We start from the raw sequence: 24,556 nt of genomic DNA, 5'->3' as shown, positions 1-24,556 counted from the left end.
GTTTATGATATATTCTTGCATGACTGTAACTCTCAACTTTAAAAACAGAAAAATGCATTTAAGTGTAATTGAACACCAACAAGAATGTTCTTACAGCAGGAACCCTGTCAAAGGACATGTAAGCAACTCCATAAACAACTAAATGAAAGCCTCAGACATGTCTTAAGACCCTTTAAGAAAAGCTTGACTAATCCCCTTTGATGATTTTATTAAGTACTTGTGGTTGATGGTGCCAACTGGCAAACGGCTGCATTTTGCCAACAGGCCAGGAAAATCACTTCCTCTCCCATATTGTTTCCTAGCACCTAATGTGATTGGGATATTAGCAGTTTGATATAATAAATTAACAGATAGTATAAACAAGAGTCTGAAAAGGTAAGACAGTAAAGATGTTTGCCCTTACTGATCCTATTAGGAAAGACAGTGGGGGGAAGCAAAAGTTAAATTCATTAAGAGGCATTTAATAAAATTTTGGTTGCCCTCACAAAAAGGATTGTGTGACTGCTATTCAGTTGGCACATCAGTGTGCCACCCTGTTATTTCAACAAGTGTTGTAGCAGTGGCAGGAGCCAGGAGGCAGAAGTGATTAGTGTATTTTCTGAAAAGAGTGGCTGTTACTTCTCTTTTCCCTGAAGTTAAAGTTCAAAAATAATTTTTCTCCTTTTCATCCCTACCTTAATTCTGTTAAAACGTACAATCTTCCCTTTTAATAAAGTTTGGAGGTTTTTTTTCCTAAATTATCCATCTTGGATTATGGTACTGATGGATAGAGTCAGCAGACTCCTGTTTCCCAGCATTAGGTTTTTACAACTAAATACAAGTATTTTGGAGCAAAGAAGGTATCATACAGATCACGGATTGCCACTGCAGTACCTCACAAATTAATATGATTTTTACAGGAAGAGCTTGCAAATTCCTGCTTGTTTAAAACTTTGGTTTTGATTAGAAAACATTTGATTTTATATTGATTTACTTTCCTGTTGTAGGATGGGGAGGAGACACACAAAAGCAGAAGGGAGAATAATAGAATGCATGCATGTTTTACCACAACAATGTGTACAAAAATAAATCAAAGAGAGGATCAAATTTCCAAATGTGTTTAATATTTTTCCTTTTTTTTTTTTTTTTCTTTTTTCTATTCAGGATTCTCCACTTTGTCTCTAGCTGACCAGATGAGCCTTCTGCAAAGTGCTTGGATGGAGATCTTGATTCTTGGTGTTGTATACCGGTCACTTTCTTTTGAGGATGAGCTTGTATATGCTGAAGATTATATTATGGATGAAGACCAATCCAAATTGGCAGGCCTTCTTGACCTTAACAATGCCATACTGCAGCTGGTAAAGAAATACAAGAGCATGAAGCTGGAGAAAGAAGAATTTGTCACCCTCAAAGCTATAGCACTTGCTAATTCAGGTTGGCAAAGTGGCATGATGGTTGCTACATTTTTAATGTCTTTCTTTCTTTCTTTCTTTCTTTCTTTCTTTCTTTCTTTCTTTTCTCTTTGGGCTGGTTTTAAACAGGATTTTAGAGTAAGAAATTGCTAATCAGACTTTAAATCTAAAAGGCTACAAACAAAGCAGTTCAAGCTAAGAACAACTTTCTGGTTCAAAGTAATTGTGGAAAGGGAGTGGAGAATATTCCACTGTATTATTTGGGTAGTGTTTTATGGACAGATCCCTTCAAATGAATATAGATGTTGTTCTCCTAAATCCATTGCATAATCCAGACAAGTCTAATCATTACAATTAAAGCAAAAGAAAGGATGCTAGAGAATATGCTATATATTTTCTCTTTAAAGGGAGTTACTGATTAATTTGATAGACTGAATTTGGGATATGGGAGGAGGGAGGAAATCCATATTGAATCTCACAAGGACCACACCTTACAGTGATGGATCGTTCGCATTTATGAGAGTGCTTCTGCAAAAAAAATTATTACCTGTGCAGCAGGAGTTAAAAATCTCAGAAAGATTTTTTTTTCTGCATTTGAATTTAAAAGTGCTGAACCAGTGAATACTGTCAGATAAGTAAAAATCGTTTGTGCTTTGTTGTTTTTCTTTTTGTGTCTCCTTAATGCTTTATTGTGGTCTTAAGTCCCTTTTAGCATTTGCATAAAGTTCACGATAGATCCCTCTTTAATGACGTGCCGATCATTAGATACCTGTGTGTCAATAACATGCTCTGATGCTATGTTCCATTGACAGTCACACCGTGCCCCTCCATCTGCTTTTGTTTTGACCCTATCTTTGAACTTTATCTTGGTTGCTGGCCAGTAGTTTTCCCTTTAATTACAAGAAGGAAACTGTCAATAAAATCTGTTAAATGGGATGCAATGAGTGGCTTGAATGGGCGGACGGCTATTTGTTCAAATTCTGCAGCATTCAAGGTATTGACAGTTTGTTTTCTGGGGCCATATGTGACGATCAATCTCAGGCTGGGCTCAGCCGCGCTGAAAAATGAAAAACCAGATTGCTTTTGCTTACTTGTGGATGACGACTTGTGATTTGGCGCGGTCCTAGTGAGATGAGACCTTCTGCCCAAATTGCCCCCCTGAGAGCCAGGACGCGTGACTGTTTTTAGAAATAATTTTTTAATTGATTTTGTAATTAACAGTTCATCTACAATATTGATGCGTGAATCCTCAGATTGATAGGAGGGAAATTGTTTTCAACAATGAAGTTGTACTTTCCTATTTATCTTTGTAATGTGATTTAGCACTCTGCATTTTTAATTGGAAATATAATTCAAAAACATGCAAAGCCAAAATGCTTATTAGTTTCTTTGTAAAATATTCTCCACCCCACTAACTCTGCCCTTAATTTTAGAATATTATCTTATTCCAGATTAAACAAAATGCTGAAATGCCTCTCAAAGATCAAAATTATCCTTAATTGAAGATTTATTTATAATTTTTGACCATTGTAAATAGACACTTGAGGATGCTTTGCAGCTCCAGGAAGGTTATTTCTCAAAATTGGTCATGCTTAATGATCAGAGCAAGAAAGTTATCTGCAATTAGGAGTCTAAATGGAGAAGGGCTTTTGTACTTATTTAAATTCTGTGATTCAGAGACTGAATTAGAAATAGTTCTGCAGTTTACTTGACAAAAAGGATGAGGGCTAGCATAGAAGGATATGATGTTAAATACCACTCCACCTTCCCCCCTCACCCAAAAAATAGGAAAAAATAAAGGCAGTGTGTAAGTAAGTAATAATAAAAAATAACTGCTGCCAAAAAAAAGTTTAGTCATACACTGTGCATAGAGTGTATCAAAATCATCTGTAGCTTCATTAACTTTGCTGGAAATTACAACCAGGATAATGTCAGAGATAAATACAGTTCAGCATACTAAAATTCAGGGCACATTGAAGTGAAAACATTTCCTTCCCTCATCTTAAAAGAAATAAAATTGCTGTCTTAAAATGAAACTGGTGCAAGGAGGAGTTTAAAAGTAGCCTAGGCATTCCACTTCCCTTTCAGCAGTGTTTCTGACGCTGACATTCAGCATTTCAGCATCAGGTTGTGAATGCATAAGATGCCAAACTTCTACCAGCTGTTTAGCTACACTAACCTGTAGATGTAAAATAGCACCTGCAGAATGACAGCCCATCAGTCCCTTAGTGTTTCAGTTTACAAATGCTGCTAAAATTAAATAAAATTTAAGTTGGGTTAAATCTCTTTTTTTAATAGACAAAAGCAGAATAGCTTATTTTCATATAACTAGGAACTTGGTTAATGAAAGTATAGCTATATTAAAAACCAAAAATGCCATTAGAAAATCATCCAGTAGTGATTAACTTTTTTTTTTTTATTGCTATATCTGCTTTCTTCTACTGTTTATTTTTCCAGTTTAAAATATATTAACCTTTTTATAGCTGTGGAGAGTATAATAAGAAATCTTGGGTGTTTCAGACATTTTTGCCATATCCACACTATCTAGAAAGATTCCCAGGTTGACTCTACTGTAAACAGTAGACAAAGATGGTTTTATAGCTCCGTATCTATGTTAGTGATTTATGATACACTGTCATAGTACTTTCCCTGCTGGTGTTTAGAGGCAGGAAAAAGAAATTGTAGATTGTCTCCATATCGATTGTATTTTGTTTGAATAAATACCACAAGCTTTGTTTTGGCCAACAAATCTCAGTAGCGTGGGCATTAAAACACACAGTTCTCTTTAGGTCTACAGAGCCCATTTATGCAGTGCTGGATCTGAGATAATCCTGCCATTTGGGCCCTAAAAGGTGGGGAGGAGTAGCAGTTTTTCAGGGAGATTCTCTGACAGCCACTATCAAATGTTCCCTGTGCAGGGCTGGCAATACCACACCAACTTCCATAAATTTCCAGAAACGCAAGATGTGGCTACGTGGTAGATTGTCACTGATTTCAGACTGAGTGCATATGGACTCTGGGAAGTTTAAATACACGTGTAAGAGCATAGTACTGAAATGTATGGACATTTCAGTCATGTGCACATTAAATCTATACATGTATGATTTCAGTAGTTACATTTAATATGTAAATATGGAATTTATTAGGTTAGATTTAAGCATCTGCATTGATTTGATAGTAATTAACACAGCATTTCTACTTCAGAGAAGTCACTCTTTCCTTGGCATTGTCCTTGTCCTGCCAGTATCAGGAGTTCCTCCCTTCTGTACACAAAATCCAGGAGGTACCTGGAAGCCGCGTTCCGCCTCACACCGCCCAAATGAGGCGAGCTGGCACCAATGAGCACTTTGTTTACCCACGCAGAAAATCAACTTTGAATGGTTTCCAAAACATGCATGTACCAATTACTTCCTCGTGTGTAAGGGAAGGTGAAATATTTACAAAATATGCTTGAAGTGTACACAAGTGCAGGCACGTGCACGGGAACGCTCCAGCAGGGAAAAGATGAGCTGCTCGTCTCTTCCATGCTGGATGTGTTCCCATGTATTGATTAGGGTAATATTAAACACGTTGTTGCAGGTGAGCAGTTTTTTGAAATTGCCTGATCAGTAAGGACTAAATTTGGCCTCCAGGCCAAATGTTGCAGAAGGGCTTAGGAGTCGCAACTGAGACCAGAGTTCTGAGAGAATCTCACTTCCCATCTAAGACCTAATGTAAGGAACTGGAGTGTCCAAATATGTCAGCACATTTGGAAATCAGATCTCTGTGCATCTGCTTAATAGGCTGCTGGCATCTTGAAAAACCTGACCCAAATGCGGATGCTGGGCACTTAAAAGTACAGCCTTATGCACTGTTGAAAATTTCATCTTAAATGCTAATACTGGCTGTGTAGTCTGTGCCACAAGAAGGATAAAATGAGTCCTGCCCACTCTAACATTTCTGATCTTTGATATTAACTGTCCTAAAAAAAATAATTTAAAAATCACCCTTTTAGTACAGAAGGAGTGTGAACCAAAAAGTATCTTGTGCATTTTAGCATAGTGGAGATCAATATTGGTACCAGTTACACTATCATCTCATCCTGTTAAAAAATTAGTAAGTTCTTCTAAGTTTTTTATATGCAGTGTACTCAGAGCACTAGGCTATCACCATTATATGATATTATCATAATAGAAATTAATTGGTAGAGCCCAGTAAATCACTTACTCCACAGGACATCATCGTTATTCTTAGTGCATGTCACAACATGCTGTATTTCATTTCTAATAATGTCCATTTTTTCATTTTGTTTTATATAGTCATCTTGTTAGTGTTTGAATTCATGATTAAGACATATCTCTGTTGACTGGGCATAGATACAGATATATAAACCCTATACACACACACAGAGCTGTGTGTTAAGGGTGTGTTACTAGTCTTTATTTTGACAAAAATAGCAAGGTCTTAACTCTTTGATGTATTTTTTCTATAGACAATAGTACAGCATAGAAACAAATTTTTAGAGAAGGAAGTCACCGCTATAGTCAAAGTTTTCATGTTGCTTGAAAACAGTTTATTCGTTATATTCCATTTTCACATAATCAAATAGATGATACCCACAATTCTTAGACAGAATAAATATCTCTGTTACCAGTTGCTTAATGTTGGCATTAGGAAATGGCAGCTGAGTTAATCAGTGGTTAATTAATGGTTAATCAGTGGTTAATCATCTTTTTTTTTTTTTTCTTTTTTTTTTCTGGAAGCTACTCTAGTAACTGAGTAACTTGGACCTATTCCTCACTTAGGGAATAAGGGGATAGTATTTACATGTTAGTAGCAGTTATGAAGGGCAAGAAGTGAGCCCAGACTTAGTTACCCTCAGTGGTAATTGTGGTAATTTATTAGAGTGAATAAAAAGTATTTGAAGTCTTCATTCCACATTTTCTTTTAGTTAGTGTCTCACCTCCCAGCTCTATCATTCGAGTTCCCTTTTTTCCAGGCTTCTATTAGCCTTATGGTGTCGGGTCCTGAACCAGTTCATAGTGTGCTGTTTGTTCTGCTTTGCAGCAAATATTCCTGTATTTATTGCCCTCATTACCTCTCCTACTGGAAAGTAAGCCATTTCAGAAATAAAAAAGAAAATGTTGGTTTACTATGTTTTAACTTCCTTGTGCCAGTAGTTTTAGTTCACTGCTAATCCAGTTAGTCCTCAAATAAAGTCCTTGTTCTCTGAAGTAATTTCTTTTCTTATATGCTTTCATTTCCTTCTGTGTTTTAAAAACTGTTTTCAGGCTTCAGTTTTTATCTCTTCTGAAAAGTAGGGCAAACCAGGGCAATCCAGACTCAGGCCTCATTCACTAAAATCAATCACACAAGCCTTTGTTTTCAGTTTTCACTGCCTATAATTCCTATGGACAAGGAATTCTTAATTTATTCCTCTTTTATTTTCAGCATCTATTCCAATCGAAGTGTCTGTTTCCAATAGAATACTTAGATGTCAGACCATTTTTGCCATATTCTTTTGCAAGGGGAAATATTCTGTTTGCCTGTGTGCTTGTCTCTTAGCCTAACCATGCAGATCCCAGCAAACAATTCTCCTCAGGAATAGCAGGCAGGTCAAAATGAAGTATATTTTTTTACCCAACACAGGGAACACCAAAGTAAGTGTCTGGGGTAATTTCAGCTCTGGATAGAAAAAGGACAGGAATTCTTGCTGGATGAGGGAAGCAAGAACCTGGTTTGATTTGCAGTTGGCAATTTCCATGGATTGCTTCTGTCTTAAGCAGTATGCTTTTCAAAATGTCACTGTGTTGTGTTTCTCATGAAAATACACAGCAGCACAATGTATGCAAGCACTTTGTGGCCTTGTACAAATCTGGCACATGTTTCAGAGGGAGAGGAAGGAGTTCTGTAGTTCTGAGAACAATTCACCCATTAATAAACACTTGTAATGGGTTTTGTGAGTTTTTGGACTGCCAGTACAATCTAGATAAAATATATTTTATTTGAGACATAACCCAGATTGGGATTTTTTTCATCCTTACATAAAGCAAAAACCATTTTGCTTTTTTTATTCTTCATCTTGATCCCATCCAGTTCTTCCAGGATCCTACAGCTTCCTAAAGGGATTTCTCCAGATTCGTTTGTCAACTGCTCAGCTGCATAGAATCAGAAAGATCACAGCAAGTTGCTGTATTTCTAGTACTTATTGGTATCTACTTCTCCCATGTGGTTTACCAGTATCTTAATGTGTGTATTCACTGCTGCATGCTCCCTTGCTGCTTGATTCACTGTACTATTTTCTTTTTGCTGTCTGAATTTTCTGATGTGAAGAAACACTTCACTTAAGACCTCTGGTATTCTTCCACTTCTGAGTGATGTTCTATACAAAACATACAGATACTGGCCTTTAGCTTTCCTCAGAGTGGAGTTCTGAGAGGTTTCCTTGCCCTTAGTTCAGGTGCTTTCCAATTTTTAGCTAGTTATCACCCTTTGTGATGTGTTCTAAATGATTCCTGGGTGGCTGGATGTTTGCTGGCTGCATTTGAGATGAAGCTTGAATTTTAAATGAGGTAGATTGTAATCTGAGTTTCTGTCTGGACCTTGCTGTGTTTTTCTTGAATGAGAACTCCAGTTTTCTCCTATTTCTGTGCAATGATCTGATCAATCAACTGATCAGAAGAGGTACAATTCTATTTTCCCATCCTGTGATGGTGAAAGAAAGCATTTGCAAGGATAGAATGAGATTCTCCAAGCAGAGCTCAGTGAGTCCATGTCCTCATTTGTTGGTCTCACTCTCTCCCTCGGCTGCTTTGATCAGGAACACCTTCTTCCCTGCCAGAGAAATCCCATGTTCTCAACAGTTTGTATCAACAAGCCTTGTGTTTGTCCTCAGTTTCACCAGCTTGGGATCATGTTTTTGCAGGACATTTACCATCAAATTCTGCTGTCCTTCATATAATACTTTGAAATTACCCTGTTTAATTTCATTATTTATATAGGCACTGGTTTTTAAGTGTATTACATCTGGCTGTAGGTTTCCTCTGGATATTACCTCTGTGGGATGTAATTGTAAATTATTCAGACAGGCTGCAAAGCCACTTAAAAAAACCAACCAAACAAACGCATTAACAAAAAGATTTTTCATTGTATAGGAAGAGCATTCAAACTCACAATTCAATTTTATATTTTCTGTGGAATTCTTCCTTTATTTCTAGATTGTCATGCAAATTGTCTGTATTTCCTTAAATTATGGTGGTTCTTGATGACATCGTGAGGATTGGGTTTATCCCAGTACATGAGCAATATTTAGCAATGAGTTAGCCTGCTCTGAATTCACTTCTACATCTGCCAGCCTGTAGTTACTGAAAAGATTTCTCTCTTTTATTTTTCCTCCTCTTTTCCCCTTGGCTAGTTCAGCATTTTCAACCATTTTCCTTATTTTCAAAGGCTTACACCTGGGGGATTAAGATCTACATTCGTTTAATATCAGGGATAAAGTGGAAGTTCCAGACTGCAAGGCTAAAACTTGAAGAAGGATTTTTGTAGAGATTAATATTTTCCTGAGCAATCTACAAGCTGAATCATGGTCTAATTAAATAGCACAGATTTATTGAGTTTGCATTTAAACATTGGCAGACCCTAGAATGAGTACAGCTGAAATGAGTTTGAATCTTTTCTGTAAATGGGGAGTTAAATTATCATAGTAATTTGATTACATAATTTTTAAATCTTTCAAGCTAAATCACCATTTTAAAAGAACAGTTTGAAGTCTTAATCACCACTGGAAGTGCCCCTCTCCCTGCTGTTTTTTCTTACCCCATTCCTTGAGACCAAATCTGTTCCCCAAGGCACAGCTTCCTGAACTGCTCCATGAACCATCATTTAGGGGCGGAGAGTTGGCTGGGCATCTTCTTCCCAGATACTAAATTAATTTCAAAGACAGCAACAAATATGTTAAATGCATTAGTACTGTTACTTCTTCATGTAAATAATTGCCCTGTTTACCAGAGGGATAGTACACAATCACCCCTTCAAGGAGGGGGTAACAGCTCTTGTGTTTGGATGTTTTCCACACAGTGGAGGAGTTTTAAAGCATTAAATATAATAGCTGTGTCAGAGGGCAGGTTTTGATTCCTTTCTGGGGGGTGTTCTCTTCTTTTCCATCCTCAGTCATTTTCATTGTAAGTAATATGTAGAGTGTAGATATTCCTAATGCTGCAGGCCAAATTCTCTCCAAACTGCAGTTAAACATCTTAGGCAAGTTTCACCTCTGTGTGAAAAATACATTTAGTCTGGACTCCATCCATCTATTTGCAAACTTATGGTCACTGTTACAAATACTGATTCTGGGAAAAAAACAGACCAGTTTTGTAAAGGGTTAAAAACTAAACTTTGTAGTCACATTCTCCAGAAAGACCTGTCTCTTTATGCAGTATGGTGAAAAAAAAAATGTAATGAGAACAGTCAGTCTTTGACTCATCAAGGATTTGTGGCAGATAAAATGCTCCTATTTGGTTCCCCAGCAAATCTGGCCTTGGTATTGTGGATCTGGGGAGAGGAGGAAAAGGTGTGTATTTCCTGCACAAACAGCACATGGTTTATGGAAAAATTACTTGGAGTAGCAGATTGCGTGTTCTGTAGCACAGCAGTGAATATCCAAGGACTTGGTAAAGAGTTAGGGAGTAAAGACAACAATGTTTTTAGAGATTGCATTCCACATTAAGCCTGGTGGCTGAACCCTGTGCTTAAGACATCAGTCACGTCTGTATGTGTGTGTTAGCATGTCTGTATCGATTATATCTGTTTGTAGGACACAGAATTCAGGGCTTTTCTCTTATTGACACAGAATTACTGAATAGAATTACCATATTAGAAAACTATCAAAAATGTATGGATTCGGGGAATGGTCTCACATTAATTAGAACTAGATTTTGCTAGAAGTAATATTTGCCTGTCATCTTTTTCAAAATGTTGTAGCCTTCTTTATCCCTAAGAGAGAGATTTCTGTGTCTGTGCTTTCAGCACAGTGCACCTTGATGTGCAGTATCACATCCCAGCAGCGTATGTCTTAGCTGAATGCTTCTTAGAGCATGTATTCACTAAGACTCAGAATTATTAAACATGTAAAATTCCCATAGGACTCCATTATGTGTAATTAACAGATAAACTGTCATCAGAATCAATAAAACGTGCTAAATGATCCAAACTTGTATATAATTAAGTGTCTGTTTTAGAGTGGGAGCTGTAACTTTTATTTTTTTTCTTTTCAATATGCACATTTGTTGTGACAATAAGAGCTGGAACATTTTTGTTAACCTGTTACTTACTGGTTTGTGTTTCAGTTTACCTGTTTGTAATTGAAAGGAGACAGGTATTTACTATCTGTCCTAATTATCTGAGGAAACAGTTGCATGTCAGCTTTTAGGAAATGAATCTTAGATGCATCTTAATTCTCTGAATGTAATTCAGATATTTGAAGCACGTGCAAAATTTGATGTTTAATCATCAACAGGGTAAAACATGAGACTCTGTCAAATACTGATCCAAAGCATCAGACTGCTGGTTACAGGGAATAGAGAGGATGATGGAAGTGGGTTCTTCAACATCCAGCTCCTCAGTTGTTATTCTGTCTGGGAACAAGAGATTTATTCCAAACCCAAAAATTAGGACGCAAAGCAATGTTTTATTAAGTCGAGTTTTCAAGGATGAACTTTAATTGTTCCATGTCCCAGTTTCACCCTGAGCAAAGCTGGCACAGTGTGGCCTATCCCTGGGGCTTGTCCCCCCTCGCAGCAGTTGTATTTTCATGTGGTGTTTTATTGGCTCTGTAAGTCTGTTGACCATCCCAATTTTGGTAGCTGATAGAGGCTGTTTGGTGGCCTCTTTCATCTATGACTGTTTTTCCTTGCATTCACCTCACTTTGGACCACATCAGGGTTTCTTTGGCATTTATGACTACATAAAAGTCGGAGAATTAGGGCTGCTCATCCAAAGTAATCTCAGCATGGTCCAGTAACTCCGTGTTCTCAGGGGCTTCTTCACTTTCTGTATCTATCCAGTTGAGGGGTTTACAGTTATTTCAGTTAGATATTTTCTCTTTATTTCACAGTTCCATTGCTTTAATCTTTTCGGGTCATGTAGCAGTTTAGTTTAGTTCCTGGTGTGTGTTGCGCCTGGGCCTGTCACTCAATACTTACACCACCAAGGCATCTCACCTGCAAAGGTGCAGGGCAAGGTGTTTGCTTTGAGTCTTTTATAAAAAATGCAAAACCCCAACACTAACAAGATAAACCACTGTCTGTGGGGGTGGAAGAGAAGGATTACACCTTGTAGGAGATGTTAGCTTCACCAAACAAAAGCTGTTCAGGAACATGCTGAGTGTTGCCTGTCTGTCTGAATATGCCTGAGGGAGAAAAAAATTTGCTATACCTCTCAGGAAATCCCTTCAAACCAGCACTTCCCTTGTGTTGGTGCAGTGGTCGTAATCCCACAGTCAGTGTTTCTGAGCTTCCAACTTGGCAGCCTTGGAACCTGACACAGAATTTTGCTGAGCTTTTCCACAGTAGGGCATCCTTGTTTTATCCTTGCTTCCCTGATAGAATGCAGCCTTCCATTCCTTCAGGCTCTTGGCACTGTCGTTCCTTCAAAGCAGTAACCATACAGATGGTTTGGGGAGCACCGAGGGTGACTGTTGTACTTGTTTGAGGAGGATGAGGAGAAGAACTACTTACCCAAGAGTTAATTGTACGTTTGTAGTTCCTCAGCATTTCAATACACTTTCCTAAAGGTCAATACAGAAATTAATGGGTAATTATCTTCCCTCTTTGTGAAAGAGGATGGGCAGAACCAGTGAAAGTGGAGCCCTTGTTATCAAACTGCTGGCACACCAGACTGAAACCTCCTGTTGCTCCTTTGTTTTGCAGACTCAATGCACATAGAGGATGTTGAGGCAGTGCAGAAACTTCAGGATGTCTTACACGAGGCTCTGCAGGATTACGAGGCCGGGCAGCACATGGAAGATCCTCGTCGTGCAGGCAAGATGTTGATGACCCTCCCACTTCTGAGGCAAACCTCCACCAAGGCTGTGCAGCATTTCTACAACATCAAACTGGAAGGCAAAGTCCCCATGCACAAACTTTTTTTGGAAATGCTGGAGGCCAAGGTCTGACTAAAGCATCATGGGCTTCCCCATCATGCACGTTTTAAAAAAAAAATAAAAAAAAAGAAAAAAAAAAAGGGAAAATAAACAGGATAATAATGGCAAAGAAACTTAGTGTTTAATTAAGGAAAAAATGACTAAATGACTGCACTGATATTTAGCAGCAAGACTGTGAAGCAGCTTTCAACTTTTTCTTCTGTGTCTTTCTGATGCAGTTTTTTCTTTTCCTTTTCCTTTTCTCCCTTTTCCTTTCTGTTCTTTCCTTTCCTTTTTTCCTTTTTCTCTTTTTTTTTTTTCCTTTGCTGCTGAACTTTTTAAAAGAGGTCTCTAATTGAAGAGAGATGGAAGCCAGGCCTGCCAAAGGATGGAAATCCATAATATGGATGCCAGTGAACTTATTATGAACCATAATGTCCCCAATGACAAAGGAATCAAAGAGAGAAGCACCGTACCTAGCAGTACAGTACAACACGATGAACTGACTGAATGCAGTATTAGATTTCATAGGAGCAGTCTCTAATTAGACGACTAAAGCGACGATGCATCGGCTGCTTCTTATCATTGCATTTTCCATCTAGATCAGTTACAGCCATTTGATTCCTTAATTGTTTTTTCAAGTCTTCCAGATATTTCTTAGGTTAGCTACGATGTAACTTTTTCAGGGAATAGTTTAAGCTTTATTCATTCATGCAATACTAAAGAGAAAGAAATACTGCATTTTTGTGCTGGCTTGAACAATGATGAACAATAATGAAGGACAAATGAATCCTGAAGGAAGATTTTTTTAAATGTTTTGTTTCTTCTTACTAATGGAGATTTTTTTGTACCAGCTTTACCAGTTTTCAGCCATTTATTAATGTGGGAATTTATCTTACTAAAGCAATAGTCGAAGGGAAGGTGCATATTATCACGGATGCAATTTATGTTGTGTGCCAGTCTGGTCCAAAACATCCAGTTTCTTAACATGAGCTCCAGTTTATAACTAAATGTTCACTGACTCAAAGGATTAGATTACACCTGCAGTATATCCGAGTAGTCTACCATATAAATACTCCATGTCAAATACCAATCCGTAACGGTGTTAGGAGACAGCGGCCGTGCAGGGGCGCGGTCGCCGAGTGATTTCTAACTGCTTCAGTTGCAAATGAACGAGATACTACTGCCTGTTTGCAAAATTGTAACCTCACATGCAGAAAAAACCCTACGAACCAATAGTAGCTTAGAGGCAATGAGGCAAATGCCGCCGTTTGCAAAATTAAGAAATCAGAGTAGTAGACTTCTGACCAAATTGAAGAATTTAACACTTCTATACCTTATTTATTGGTTTAGATTTTCGTTTGTAAATGGCGATCCTTAACAAGTAGCTAAACCAGTATATGTGCTTTTCAACCAGTATTGTCACAGCATGAAAGTCAGTCAGTTTCAAGACTGTTACGAGGTGTAATCTAATGTATAAACCGATTAGATGCCCCCAGAAAACTACAGTCGCTAAATAACCAATAAACAATAACCTCCATCAAATGCTATACCAATGTACCAGTGTTAGTAGCTGCTCCCTGTACTATGTGAACATCCTTATTCTATGTACACAGATGTAATTAAAATTGTAATCCTAACAAACAAAAGAAATGTAGTTCAGCTTTTCAATGTTTCATGTTTGCTGTGCTTTTCTGAATTTTTATGTTGCATTCAAAGACTGTTGTCTTGTTCTTCTTGTGGTGTTTGGATTCTTGTGGTGTGTGCTTATAGACACAGGGTAGAATTAGAGACAATATTGGATGTACAATTCCTCAGGAGATTACAGTAGTATATTCTATTCCTTACCGGTAATAAAGTTCTTCCTAGTAATAATTAAGAGATCGAAACTCCAAACAAATACTCGTTATGAACAGATACACACTGAAATCATAATATTTTCAAAACAAGGGATAATTTCTGTAACAGTTTATTATAGAATACCAATGTATAGCTTAGAAATAAAACTTTGAATATTTCAAGATTATAGATAAGTCTAATTTTTAAATGCTGTAAATATAGCTTTTATTCAATCATCTCTCAGATGTTGTTATTAACTCGCTCTGTGTTGTTGCAAAACTTTTTTGGTGCGGACAAGTTTCCAAAACTATTGCTACGTTGTGTGCTTTAAACAAAATAACAATGGGCCGGTGCTCTCTCGGCCTCATGCTAGGAAAAAAAAAAAAACAAACTGTGTATCTATCATTAGCTATATGGGACTATATTGTAGATTGTGTTTTCTCAGTAGAGAAGTGACTGTAGTGTGATTCTAGGTAAATCATCATTAGCAATTCATTCAGATGGTCAATAACTTGAAATTTATAGCTGTGATAGGAGTTCAGAAATTGGCACATCCCTTTTGAAAAATGTCAAAAAAAAATACAACTCCTGGGAAAAAGGTGCTGATTCTATAAGATTATTTATATATGTAAGAGTGCAAAAAAAAAAGTTTATTTTCCAGAAAGTTTGTGCAGGGTTTAAGTTGCTACTGTTCAAGTACACTATATATATATAAATATATAATATAAATATTGTTTTTGCTGTATCACATTAAAGAACTTGGGCTTCAGGGTCAAAAGCCAATCAACTAGAAGTATACAAAAAACACACAAAAAATGGAGATGTGTTAAAGGCACACGGTGCAAACTTTAGTTTTCATTTTCCGTAATTTTTTGGAGCTGCGAAAGAACAAGTATCTCAAGACTGTAAAACCATTACCTGGAACTTAGCTAAAAAAAAAAACTGCACGGGCTTTATAATGTTGTTCATCTTAAACCTTGCTGGAGAAGAGTTCTTTCAAGACCACTTACTTAATGTGAAGTGTTGGGAAAATTTCAAAGGGTGTATGTTTTAGCCATAACAATTTAATTTCTATTTTTGCTTCATTTTTTAATTTTTTCTTATTTAAAGCAATATGATTGTGTAACTCCCAGAAGTTACACATTTGTTTCAATCAGATCAGATTGTTGTATTTATTCCACTATTTTGCATTTAAATGATAACATAAAAAGATATAAAAAATTAAAACTGCTATTTTTCTTATAGAAGAGAAAATGGGTGTTGGTGATTGTATTTTAATTATTTAAGCGTCTCTGTTTACCTGCCTAGGAAAACATTTTACGGCAGTCTTATCGTGCAAAGATCGCAAAAGGACAAAAAAAATTAAACTGCTTATAATAATCCAGGAGTTGCATAATAGCCAGTAGTTAAAAACCGAAACAAAACAACAAATGAAAACAAACATGTCTATAGCTGTAGATGGGCTTCACATCTGTATAGCAATCAACTGTATATTTTTGTGATGTGTATCATACCGTGTGCTCCAACCAATGTCCATTTGTGTAAATGTATTTATTTTATATTGTATATATTGTTAAATGCAAAAAGGAGATATGATTCTGTAACTCCAATCAGTTCAGATGTGTAACTCAAATTATTATGCCTTTCAGGATGATGGTAGAGCAATATTAAACAAGCTTCCACTTTTGATTGCTTTTATTTTATTTTTTGTGTTGTGGGGTTTTTTGGTTTTGTTTTCTTTTTTGGAGGAGGAAACAGAGCAATTAGCATTGCCTTTTGTTACTTCCATGCAAAAAGGAGCCAGCGTTTGCACTTCTCCCTTAAAGTATGGTATGAGTGTAAATAAATGCTATATAAAGCCTTGTCAGAATGAATTCTAGTGTGGTACAAGACATTTTGCATACTCTTAAATATGCAAAATGTCTCATAGCACATTAGAATTCAGGCTGGCAGGCCTTTATATAGCACTTACGTAATCTTAAAGCATCTTCACATCAACCTGCATTACTCAAAATCATTGCCTCTCTGTCAATGTCATAAAAGAAAACTTTCCCACTATTTTAAGATCACATTAATATCATATAGAAGTAGTTTTTTGCTTTCTCCATCAACAACCGAGTCTATCATTCATTTCCTACTGCAGGAGACTCCTTTAATGTGTTCTGAGTAAAAATAAAAAATAAATTAAGAAAAAAAACCTGTATTATTTGATCCCGTGTTGCTGAATGGAAGTGAACAGCCCCCAGAGCAGTGATCCCGATGGGTGTTAAGGAAGATCCCCCGAAAGCTGTTGGGATCCAGGCGGGTTAAACAGTGCGGGGGCAAAGTGGCCATGAACTGGTTCTGGGCTGTCCCTCTGAGGGGCTGCAGCCCCCCTCGCTCAGGCTCAGCCCCTCTGTCCTGTGGACCCTTCTGGAACCATCACAGAGGTGCTAATGTGTGCTTTTCTTGCTTTTTAGCCTGTCTTGATAGCGTTTTGTGGTTGTGTTCACCAACGTGTTTCTCACCTTGGCTGCTGGCCGTCCTCTGGAGGCTCTGGCTGATGGCACAGGGGCTGCTCGGGGACAGGAGCTATGTCAGCCCTTGCACTGGGGCAGCACCAAGGGCTCTTTGTGCTTCGCAGCCTCCAAGTGCCAACACAGGCATCCCTGCCCTGCCACCAGTGCTGTCTATGTTTTACATGTCCTGGGAAATAGGGGGACTTTTCCTCAGTAAAAGGAGCAGCAGGGCAATAGGAAGATGAATCATGCGTGGACTTTGCAAAGATGATGAGAATTGGGCTTCAGTGTTGCCACTGCTGTGCACACAGGCATACATCCATCCATATGCACACAGTGTGCATGCACAGAGCTGGCTTTCCCCATTTTTTTAATATTTTCCCTCCTTTTTATTGCTTTCCTGATTTTTAATTATTGCAAAGTACCTTTTCAAAAGAAAACATAATACTGCACCTTAAAAGTGAAAAAGGCAGTGTTACAAATTTTCACATACAAAAGGAAAATACTCTGTAAAAAGTGGCACTCCTAGACTTCCTCAACATCTTTGACCCTAATCATTGACTGAAGTTTTCACATGCAGTTAAAAAAATCATGCTTTCTGTACCATTTTTCATGAGATGATCATTGAGCATCACAGAAGAAAAAATACATGCAACTCTCAGATGAAGCCTCTTCTAGGGCTCTGGCTCTGTAGAGTTTTTCTGTTTTTTTGGTTTTTTGTGTTTTTTTTCTCTATGCTGTCTCTGCAGTAAAGCCAGAATGGGCACAGAAATCCATTGGAAATGTTTCAGTAGGAGTCTGTGGGGAATTTGGCTAGGAGCGCAAACCTTTCTAAACTGCGGAAGTAGCTACTTAGTCTTTAAAGAAAATTTTAAAAGGGCTTGGGATACTGGCATTCATAGCTCAGACAACACATCCTGCTTTTAGCCCTCAACTGCTGCAGCCCCAAGCTGTGGCCACCACAACAACACTTGGCTAAAATACAGTGCAGACCAAGAGTTCCCACTGGGGGTATGGCTCAGTGAAATCAGATTTTCACTGACGGGCTTTACATCCCCCTTCCTCTCCCCTACTCCACCTGCCCACCAGGTAAAAGAAACTATGCCCGCCCAAGAGTGGACTTGAGGCCTCTTGGAGGTGTTTGTCTGACAGCTCCACTGCCCCTCACTGCCTCACTGGTACCCATGCCCTCAGCCAGAGCCATAGGTGTTGATCTGAAAGGAAAACGCCACTCCCTGAGCTGGCCACCTACGTGACATGGGATTTGTGAAGGGCTATGATTTTTTTCTGGAGCTTTGCAGTCAAGTAATGGCCTAACTTGATGTCATTTGGGCTCTTTATTTGGTTGGAGGGGATTTTTTGACCTTGTGAGTTTGCAGTGTGAGAAGGTCTGGCAAACACCAACTAAAAGTGTCCTTGTGTGGTCCCTGCAGCTGATCCTTTCTCAGTGAAAGAAATGGCAGGAAAATCATGTGCCAGTCAGTGCTATTGCATGTGCAGTTATGTGTTTCTTAACAATGCCAGTGCTGCTAAATGTGGATTAAAAAAAAAAAACAAACCACCAAAACGAAGATTACAAAAGAGAACAAAAATGGAAATACTGTCCTTAGACAAATCCTCATGTTGAACATTTTTAAGTGACCTCCTGCAGCATTGCCCAGCCATACCCTAGTGGGAAAAAGCCCTACCCTAAGCACAAAAGCACATGAGATTTTTTTGTGTACAGACTTCTGCAGGAGAAGAAAAATTTTAATCATTCTTTTAAATTTTTTTAACATTACCTGGATCTGGATCTTGCACCAAACTCAAGAACGGTACAACTTCCATCTGTTTTCTACATTTTCTTCTCTAGCCTTTGTTAGTTTTCCTAAACAGCTTTCTTCACTCGCACCTTGCCTTTCCTTTGCATTTCATCTCTCTTGTGTAATGTAGGTCTCTGATTTCACATGGCACTTTGCTAATTACTCTATCCTTTGTTATCCTGCCTGCCTGCCGTAGCTGCCTCACAAGGCGTGTATTTTCTCTTGCAATGAAAAGCTGATTCCATAGGTTGCCTGTAACATACAGATCACAAACTTCCTCCTTGTGGTTACTATTAGAGAAGGGGAAAAAAAAAAACAACAAACCCCAAGTAGCCATGGAAAATATTAAATATGGATGCATTTATTTGCTTCTGCCATTTTTATCCCAAAGTGTTTGTGCTGCCACATCCCGGCCGTGCTAATCATCAGTGTTTCGTTAAGATTAAGGGTCGCTGACTCCTGGTGTTCACATTCCCAAGCTGGCTCCTTACGATCTCCGTTAATATAAAGGAGCAAGTGGCGGTAGATTGATTACACGCAGGCTCTTATTATTAAGCAGAACAGAAAAGAAAGGAATTTCAAAATATAATCCTCCGCTCCCAGGAGTATTTGTCTTGTTCTCCATGAAGTTAAAGGTCTGAAATAATGTGCCCATCAGGAGCTCAATGTTGCATGTCCATGCCAGTTGGTCCAAGGGCTTGTTATGATGGTAATGACCTGCTGAAACGTGAGCTTTGATGGCAACAATACAATTGCTACCAGCTCACCCGCTGGGAGAAATATTTTATTATTGTCAAATGCCCTCCGCAGAGATTTGTTTTGCCTGTTCCTGTTTAAATTAAATTCAGAGCAGAACTGCATTATTATTTCTCCAGAGTATATTTGAAATAAACAACTAGTCTCCAAATTTAGGATTCCTGGTTAGTTTAAATTTTCTTACTAGCAGAAAAATTACAATAGGTGACAACATAGCTGCAGGAATATTATTATGGCAGCCATATGAGAGATTTACACACTGAGAGCATGGCCTAAAAGCACAAAAACTCCTTTCTACTTTACAAATTCCAGCCAAATTAATAATTAACTGTGCCATAAATTCTGCAGCCTTCAAGAATGATGTCAGTGCTCTTCTGTGTCACACTGGAGGAATTTTGTCATAAGACTAAGTGGTGTTCTTTATGAAGAGCGTTACTTATATGTAGAAAGTGGCCCAGGAAAACAGCCCTTGCCACTCCATATTACAGCAGCTCGGTGAACAAGTGACAGCAGGACTTCAGAGTAATTTACTGCTGCTTTCTCAAGGCAAAACTATCTCCTTACGCCTGTGAAACAGAGCAAATTTTGTTCCACATTAAATGGGCCAGATTATCTCTTCCACAAGCTAAAGAGACAACACTAAATCCCAGCTCATGTAATTTCCTTCAAAATTGTTCTGCTCAGGCTGGGTGTTCCCAGGAGCGCCACCAGCAGAATTATCCGGCAATTCAGCTGTACTTAAATTGGCAGATGTTGGAGATTTAAGACAGTCCTGGAGCCTTAGCACAAATCCCCCACTTCTGTGCTGCCTCGTGGCCTCCCCTCCCTCCCAGCCCATGCCAGCAGCTGATCCCACGGACTGCCAGGCTGTGCCATCCCTGCCTCGTCCAGCCCGGTACCCAGAGATGTGCTGTGGCTTTGCATCCCCGCCTGCCTGCAAACAGGCTCTAACCCCGCGCTCGGCATTCCTGGGGCCCGGCTGTGCGCTGGTTGTTTGCCTTTTCCCTGTCTCCCAAGCTCTGGTGCAGGCGAAAAGCGGCTCCATCTAAAGGCTGGGCGATTTCAGCCCCGCTTTGCTGACAGGAGCGTTTCCCGGAGAGGCACTTGAGCAGTGCAGCAAGGGCAGGGTGACAGCTGTGAGACAGGGAACGGTGGGAGGGCAGGCTTTCTGCCCCACGTCAGGACATCGATTAGAGGAGCTGCCACACACCTGCAGAGGGAGGAACACTGGCAGGGGAGGGGAGGGTGCTGGGAACACTTCCCTTGCAGCAATGCCCCCATCACCTGCCCTTCCCAGCTCCTTGACAAGCTGCCAGCCACAGTAGGGGCTGTTGGAGCCAGACCCACAAGCTGGTGGGGCTGAGGGTAGATGCCTTTTGCAAAGTTTGCCCAGCTGGGAGTGTGGGGAACCTGCCGCAGCAGCCCCTTAAAAGGCTTTTTAGAGAGAGAGTTAGAGGGTAAATGGCAAGTGAAAGGGGTTAAAAGAAAAAATATTTTTAAATCACAAGTGGCTTATGAATCGCACTCCTAACACTCTCCAGTTCAATCTACCATGCTCTATCTAATTTCACAGCTTCATTGGGAATGGCCACAAGGTGAGGGACTGGCAGTATGAGGAAGTCAATAAGGGCAGAATTCTCATACCAGGCTGTGAAGGAGTCACAGAAGTGCCAGTGTTACTTGCTAGAGGTTAACCTGGGGTCTACAGGGCTCCTGGGTAGCACTGAATGGAAAAACTCCATGTCATCCTCAGTTGTTTCCTTCTTCACTGCAACCCTGATTTAAATGAAAAAAGAAATACCTGGATCTGAATCCCAGGGAGCATCTCTATATTCTGACACAGAAGTGTTTCAGTCTTCCCTGGGGTCTGCAAACCTCCCACTCCTCACCCTCTTCAAGTGCACAGGTCTCTCCTTAACCACAGCTGACCCTTCACTGGATATTCTGTCCTTTGCTGTATAACAGAAACACCTTAAAGGACTGAGGTGTCTATAGCCCATCGAGGCTGAGCTATACAGATTAGTCACAGACATGGAATAACCTCCTCTAGCAGGGGCCGAATCCCAGGTCATGCCCATGGTTTCCACCTCACTTAACTCCCGGCAGGTTGTTCCCACTCTGCTGTGATGAAACCTCAGCATAATCACACAGCCACTTTCTGTGATCACAAAAGAAGTGATAAGTAAGGACACCCTCCCCCAGCCCAGCCTTTTCACTCCTTTTTCCCCTCCAGGCTCCTTGTTCTCCTCCTCTCTGCAGGACCATCTCTGTGTTATCAATGCTGGCCCAAAGGATTTGATGTGGAGTGGAGGCAGGGAGTGTTTTCCTTCCAGAAATGGTGCTTTCCCCATCCTGTGGCTCCCAGCTCTAGGCTCTGGGCTCCAGCCCGCATTGTTATTTCTGTCAGGAAGAACTAGCAGCATAAGGTTAATTTGGGCTGGCCCTGAGGATGCCATGGAATACAAATTACTCATGTCCCTAAGATCCTTAGAGTGTCCTTAGTGGACACTACAGATGCTCAAGTTCAGGCTTGAGCTCAGGCCTTATGAAGAATATTGTAGCTTCATCTCAGTAGACATATATTTTTAGGTTTTATTCTTCCTGTCTGGTTGTCCATCCAGCCTCCATGAGGCTTCCTTGCATTCAGCTTTCTCTGCCCAAAACAAGTGACACTCTCCCATCTCCCCACACCGTTGTGGTTTAAAGACAATTTGGTTTTCCCCCATTCCCAGGTGACTGGCTCAGGGTCAGCCTACCCCAGCAGCCATAGATTGCTCCAGATGAGACTGAGATCAGCCATATTCTGGAACATCTGGGGTTGACTGCTTTTCTCTGCTCATGGTACCCTAAAAGCTACAAGAGGGGCTGCTTCTGCTGAGTTTAGATGTGCAGAGTGCAACCCACAGAGCTTACAGCAGCGCCAGTGACCTGGTCACCTGTGTTTTCCAAGGTGCAGCATGGGGAGAAGGAATACAAATCTGTATTAGTAGGTTTCTCTCTTGCTCTGGTTTGTGTGAACTTGGACATCCATTTACTGTCTTTTTCCATCTGTAGGGTGGAGATATGACTACATGTCCTGCTAATACTGTGGGAAATAATGAATCAGTCCATGTATATAAGCAAAGACTGATACTGTCCATGTATTCCGCTCCTTACAAATGGATACAAACAAACCATGATGAGAGGGAATAAGTCATTCCTTGAGCCCAATTCCAGATGTTGTAAGGCAGCAATAAGTGATGCAGACAACTACAGGGACACACTGGTTTGGCTTTGCATCTCAGATTGGACTGAAATTAACAATTTCTTCCATTTCTTTGCATGACACTTTGTCCTCTCCCATTATTATATCTTATCCTCTGACTACAGCAACAACAAAAAAAATGTCTTTGATATATTTGAGATTGTGGTACGTTGATGGATTTCGGGCAAATTGTTAAGATGGGCCTTGATAATGCTGTAAGATGTAAACGTGCCTACACTTGCAATATATGAGGTTTTACATAGCTCCTACATTGATTCCCTTGCTCCTTTGTCACCTCGACAGAGACCCACTCACAAGGTGACCATGACAAAAGTCAACAATGGAGAGGGGGATCCCTTCCCCCTCCTTCCCTGTACTCCTTTACATTGACCAAATGTCTTTCTAAATGACTTGCTGAGCCAGGCTATTCTTATATCTTACATATAAATGGACTCTGTCTAACAACCAGAAGATTCAGGGGAAAAAATTTCAGCTCCCAATGTGAAAAGATTAAGGTCAGCCACTTTACACTACAAAACCCTTTCACCAGAGTAGCATAACAAAAGGATCCACGAGCCTATCCTCAACATGGTTTATAGCTCCAAGAAAAACAAGGGAGTCTACAACATCCTTTTAGGACTGTACCAATCCTTTATAGACTCACAACAGAAACAGCTGGGCAGAGGAAAAGAAACAGAGGAAGGTGGTATGAAATAGGAAGCAAAGCTGACTTGTCTCCCTACTTCCATGAACTTTTTAGTATTTTTTTTAATGTGGAGAATCCATACAATCTTGTTTAGCATGAGAGATTCACAAAAAACATATCACATTTTGGATCCCATTGGGTCACCCTGCAGCAAATGCAGTGCTGCCTGGGATCCAAATCCCCACAATGGGTGACTCTGAGCCTTTATGTTTCTTTGTTTCCTGCATCAGTGTCTAAAAGCAGGCAACAGAAGTTATGTGGCTCAATACCTGTGCAGCACAACACGCTCCTTGGACTGCTGCAGTTTGGAAATGCCATTCATGAAGTCAAATGCTCTTAACAGATGTTTCAGCTTAAAGATAAATTAATTTTATTTGGCACCGTGGCCCAGCCAAATTGCACTTCTTTCAGTAGACTTCATTCTGGCAAAGCAACGAGTATCAGAAAGGACTTACCTAATGCATTAAAAAATCTATTTAAATTTATAGGCCATGCCAACAGCAATGGGGATCTGGAGCAGAATTTGGTTAATATAGATAAACTAATGGTGGCCAGAAGGGGTAGCATACAGCAGTCATCAAGCATGCCTATGGATTTGGAAGAATCTGAAGATGAGAAGGTCATGTCCATGTTAGAAGAGGGAGGTAAAATCTGCAGAAAGGAAAAGACACCTATTTATGAAAGAAAATGCAGCTGTGGTAGGGGAGAGAGAGAAATATGGACAGAAGAGAGAAAGAATATATGTAGGAACGGAGTATGCATGAGGGAATAAATGCCCCAGTGTGCTTTTTTATTATGTTCCTAACAGCCTATCGCTCTTGGAGGGAATTGGATTCAATGCAGTTGTATTCCAGTGTTATTATCATTAGTAGTGGTATTAAGTCAGTGCAGAATATTAATTGGACCAACAAGGCTAAGCAGGTAGGAGGCAGATACTGGGATAAAGAGACATTTTATCAAAAAATCAGAACACTGCTCTTCGATTTTGTGATACAGAACAAAGGGTGGCCTGAGCTGGGCTCCCCTCTGGAACCGATGGGGCTGTCAGGATCTTTGTCACATCTGTGACAGCAGGGGGCTTCCAGGTGCTTTAGCCTAATTTGCCCTCATCTGGCAGCAGTTTCAGTGATTTGCCCCGGGGCAATGAAGCCTGAGGAACAGGAGGTACCAATCCCTCTGCATTTAAGGCAGAAAGAGAGAAATT

General features: G+C 39.6%; 1 protein-coding gene across 42 annotated transcripts in view; it reads left to right on the top strand.

The window, feature by feature from the left end:
• The window catches only part of ESRRG (estrogen related receptor gamma), a 393,084-nt gene extending 377,035 nt beyond the window's left edge, over window positions 1–16,049 (top strand). For all 42 annotated transcript variants that reach the window (XM_083857929.1, XM_083857950.1, XM_083857945.1 and 39 more), the window contains 2 exons: window positions 1,144–1,413; window positions 12,296–16,049. In XM_083857929.1, the coding sequence (XP_083714055.1) occupies window positions 1,144–1,413; window positions 12,296–12,540 (515 nt within the window). In that variant the 3' untranslated portion in view covers window positions 12,541–16,049. The remainder of the gene's footprint in view (window positions 1–1,143; window positions 1,414–12,295) is intronic.
• The last annotated feature ends 8,507 nt before the right edge of the window (window positions 16,050–24,556 follow it).

This window comes from Zosterops lateralis (assembly GCF_965231275.1).
Source record: "Zosterops lateralis genome assembly, chromosome: 3".
Lineage (NCBI taxonomy): Eukaryota > Metazoa > Chordata > Aves > Passeriformes > Zosteropidae > Zosterops > Zosterops lateralis.
This window is presented reverse-complemented; position numbering and strand designations above follow the sequence as displayed.